At 49.8% G+C, this 3663-nt stretch overlaps 1 protein-coding gene across 1 annotated transcript in view; it reads right to left on the bottom strand.

Annotated features, from left to right (window-relative positions):
- CWH43 (cell wall biogenesis 43 C-terminal homolog) overlaps positions 1-3167 on the bottom strand; it is a 52001-nt gene extending 48834 nt beyond the window's left edge. Inside the window, exons 1-2 of the mRNA XM_019553446.1 lie at positions 3118-3167; positions 1814-2005 (exon numbers count right to left, since the gene is read on the bottom strand). Of these exons, the coding sequence (XP_019408991.1) occupies positions 1814-2005; positions 3118-3160 (235 nt within the window). The 5' untranslated portion in view covers positions 3161-3167. The remainder of the gene's footprint in view (positions 1-1813; positions 2006-3117) is intronic.
- Positions 3168-3663: the final 496 nt, after the last annotated feature.

The following is a 3663-nucleotide window of genomic DNA, read 5'->3' as shown; positions in this document are numbered from 1 at the left end:
TAGCTGCAGGTTGGAGACAGGTATGTGCCAGACTCTTCTTGGCAGGGGCTGGGCTCAGGGCGAACAGTGGTGGCACTGGGAGGGAGCTATGGGGGAGGGCTGCAGCCACTCCAAATTTTACCATAGTGCCTTACAACCCCCTCCCCCCCCAGCACTGCCACAGCCTACCCAGCACAGCCCCGGCTCAACCCCTGCCTCCCTCTATGTGCTGGGAAGAGCCAGGGCTGCTCCAGGTGGACAGTGGTACCACTGAGACGCGGGTTGGGGTGGGCTACAGTGAAAGTTGGAGTGGCTGCAGCCCCCTTGGTAGCTCCCTCCCAGCACAGCCACCACCCACCCCAAGCCCAGCCCCCCCGCCAAGAAAAGCCCAGCACAGCTCCGGCTCCAATCCACAGCTGCAGCCTGCCCACCCCACCCTGCACAGAACTGGGGGGCACACACCCCCCTGCACTCCCCAGATGAGCCATGGCTCCATCCCATGCCCCACCTCACCATGGCTGGGCAGCGTTTACCTCAGCCCCAGCCCCACTCCCTCCCTCACCACGGGCGGCATTGATCTGCCACCCCACACCCCTTTCCTCCCCTCCCCTTTAGCCTTCCATCACAACAGACTTACCAGCTTCATGCAGCTCCCCACACTGCTGGGCTGTGCTCCTCACTTCCTGCATGCTGTGCTGCAGCTGAGCGCACACACGGGCATTTATCAGCCAAATTATCAGCCGCATTGGGCTGATTTCCAATACAGTCAATTTTCTTCATATCGGTGCCAATCCAATATTGAACCAATGTATCGGTTCACCTCTACTATTTAGGGAAAGTTTGAAAAGACAAATAGGTTAACAGAGAAAACTAATAAGAGGTGATAGGATGAAGATTTACAGAATAATCAACAGCTTGGAGAAAATAAGCAGGGTATTCCTAATCATCTTCTCTCCTAATACCAAAAGAAGATGTTCATTGAAACTGAAAAGCAACGTATTTTGAAGATAAAAGAAAATACTGTTTTTACTCCTTACATTATTTACTTTTGGAATTTACTTGCAACCAAGTATCTCACTTGCAATTCCAAGGCCACAGGAGTCAGATTTAAAAATGTGCATAAAGACTCAGAACATCTCCAGTTAAATTACATTTTAAAAGACATAGAATTGTAGAGAAATAGGGCTGGAGGGAACCTCAGGAGGTCATCTAGTCCAATATCCTGCTCAGGCCAGGATCATGTCTGTCTAAACTATTCTAGACAAACACTTGTCCAGCCTGATCTTAAAGACATCCATAGATGGAGATTCCACAAACTACCTAGGTAGCTTGTTCCAGTGCTTCACCACCCCCAGAAGAAGGGATAGAAAACCTGTGCTTCAAGGCAGAAGGCAGCTACTGACAAATAAATTAGAAAGAAACTTTCCCCCTCAGTAGGGCATTTTATAAGTGTCCATCAAACGGTTTCTTACAAATTCCATCAAAGGCTCTGGACTCTGACTACTGTCAAAGACATGAGATTTACAGAAGGGTCCCAAGCCCATCTGGTGTGCCAAAGTTTGCGTAATATAATCTTTAAAGAGCACGTTTCCTATAGAATGTGAATTTGTACTGATATGAAAGTCTCTATTTATTAACAGAATTAAAAATGACTTTTAACTCTGCTGTACTGTTCTAAAAACCAATGCCATGAACACATGGAGTGTTTCTCATAATTTATTTTAAAACACAGAATGTCCAATTTTGTACTGAGTTATTAAGGTGAAAGATCCATTACAATCAATTGAATCCGTTCCACCAACTGAATATTAAACAGACCATAAAGCATACTTACCAACCATAGTCAGTCTTAGCAGGGCTAACACATACTTGTTGTTAGCCAACTTCCAAAAGGGACCAAATATTAAGAATACTGGAGAAAAATAAGCAAAGGCGAAAACTTCCCAACCAGTAAGTGCCAATGTTTGTAGGGGGAAGTAATAAATCATAGATGGGAAGGCATGGAAAAGAGACCATGAAATGTAACCTAAAAGAAAGGTAAAAGAGTGACATTAATGTGTTTTCCTTATCAGGTTTTACTTGAGATGTATTTACACCTAAAATACACTGGTTAGAGTTCAGATTGTGAATTTTCAGTAGCAGCTCTTCTCTGGAGAGATTTTTTTTTTTATTTCAAGTTAAATAATTATATTTGAAACATAAACAGGTAAGACAAGGAGGGAACATAAACAAGAACAGTTCATCCATTCAAAAGCTATATTGATAAGTGCAGGTCATGCTGACTTCACATCTTCGTATTTTCCAAGCAGGAAGCAACTGTGACCACCTGAAATCGGAGCTCCTGCCTTTGTTCCAAGGTAATCTGCATCATCACAGAACCTCACAGAGAGATGAGAGCCAGCTATGAACTGATGGCCCAGAGGCATTTTCCATCTATTGACTCCTCTGTGAAATCCTCTGAAATATGAACTTTCATTTCTACCCAGAAGAACTTTTACAATTTTTTCTCCAATGCCAGATGAAGGGTGCCTGAAAGCTTGCAATTAAAGAACATTTTTCTGCAAAAATCTCGGTGGATATCATCTCTACTACAAGTCCAGATTGCTTTTTCCTCTAGGCCAATACAGCTACAACCTGGATACCTGATGTAAAAGGAGCGGTTTGGGGGTTTTTTTGTTTTCCTGTCAACGGAGGTTTCTTTTCTCCATTTAGACAATGAATACAGGCAGGTGAAGAGCCACTTCTCTTCGAGGGGAGTGTTTGTGAATCAAACAAAGCAAAGCTGGCGTCCAGAAATGGAGTATGCAAAGAGGGTCTACACAGGTCCGGCGACCTGTAGCAGCAGAGCTCAGTGCGGAATTTCAGCACATCACAGGGAAGGCTGGTCGGACAGACAGACTTACAGCCGGCCCCACACGCACGCAGTCCCAGCACAGCAGGGAACAGCGCCCTCCCCGCCGCCCCCGCGGGCTGCACCAGGCCCCGGTGCTCTCCCTTCCCCCCCGCGGAGCGGGACGCTCTGGCTCGAGCCTCCCCGCATGGCCACGGCGGGAGGACTCCCAGTGCCTCCGCGCCGAGAGCCCGGGCAGGCGCAAGAGCCCCCGGCATCCCCGCGGGAGAGCAGCCGGCGGCACCTACCCAGCGCGGCTTCCGCCAGCAGCTCTCTCTGGAGGGCCCACATCGCCCGCCCGCCGGCGCGCACGCTGCTGCCTCTGGATGGGCTGGGCAGGGCGCACCCGGCCTCTCCCGCTCTGGGAACGGGCCCCGCCTTCGCGGGACACCCGAGCCCTTGGAACAGGCTCGGGGCGACGGAGGCCCAAGAGATAAGCAGGTCCCGTGCGGAGGCGCAGGCAGCCTGCCCTCCCCTCAGTCCTGCCCGCTGGGAAGAGCAGCGCAGAAGCCGCCGAGACTCAAATCAGGGCAAGAAGCTAGGCAACGCTGAGGAGTCATGGGCAGCCCTTCAGCCCGGGGACAATCTCCGCCACACCTCACTGGTGGGTCTTGGGATTACTTAGGAGTCCAGTCCTTGAACCACCGATCCACCGCCTCTCGGCCTTGTGAAGGCTCAGGTCAAGCGCAGTGGCTTCTTAACCTGGCAGGGGGAATACCACGTGTGTGTGTCCAAGAAGGCAGTTTTCCTGAACCACCCCACAGGAGAACTGCTCTTCTGGCATGGTTCAGTAC

Source organism: Crocodylus porosus, unplaced genomic scaffold (assembly GCF_001723895.1).
Source record: "Crocodylus porosus isolate Cpor-Errol unplaced genomic scaffold, CroPor_comp1, whole genome shotgun sequence".
NCBI lineage: Eukaryota > Metazoa > Chordata > Crocodylia > Crocodylidae > Crocodylus > Crocodylus porosus.
This window is presented reverse-complemented; position numbering and strand designations above follow the sequence as displayed.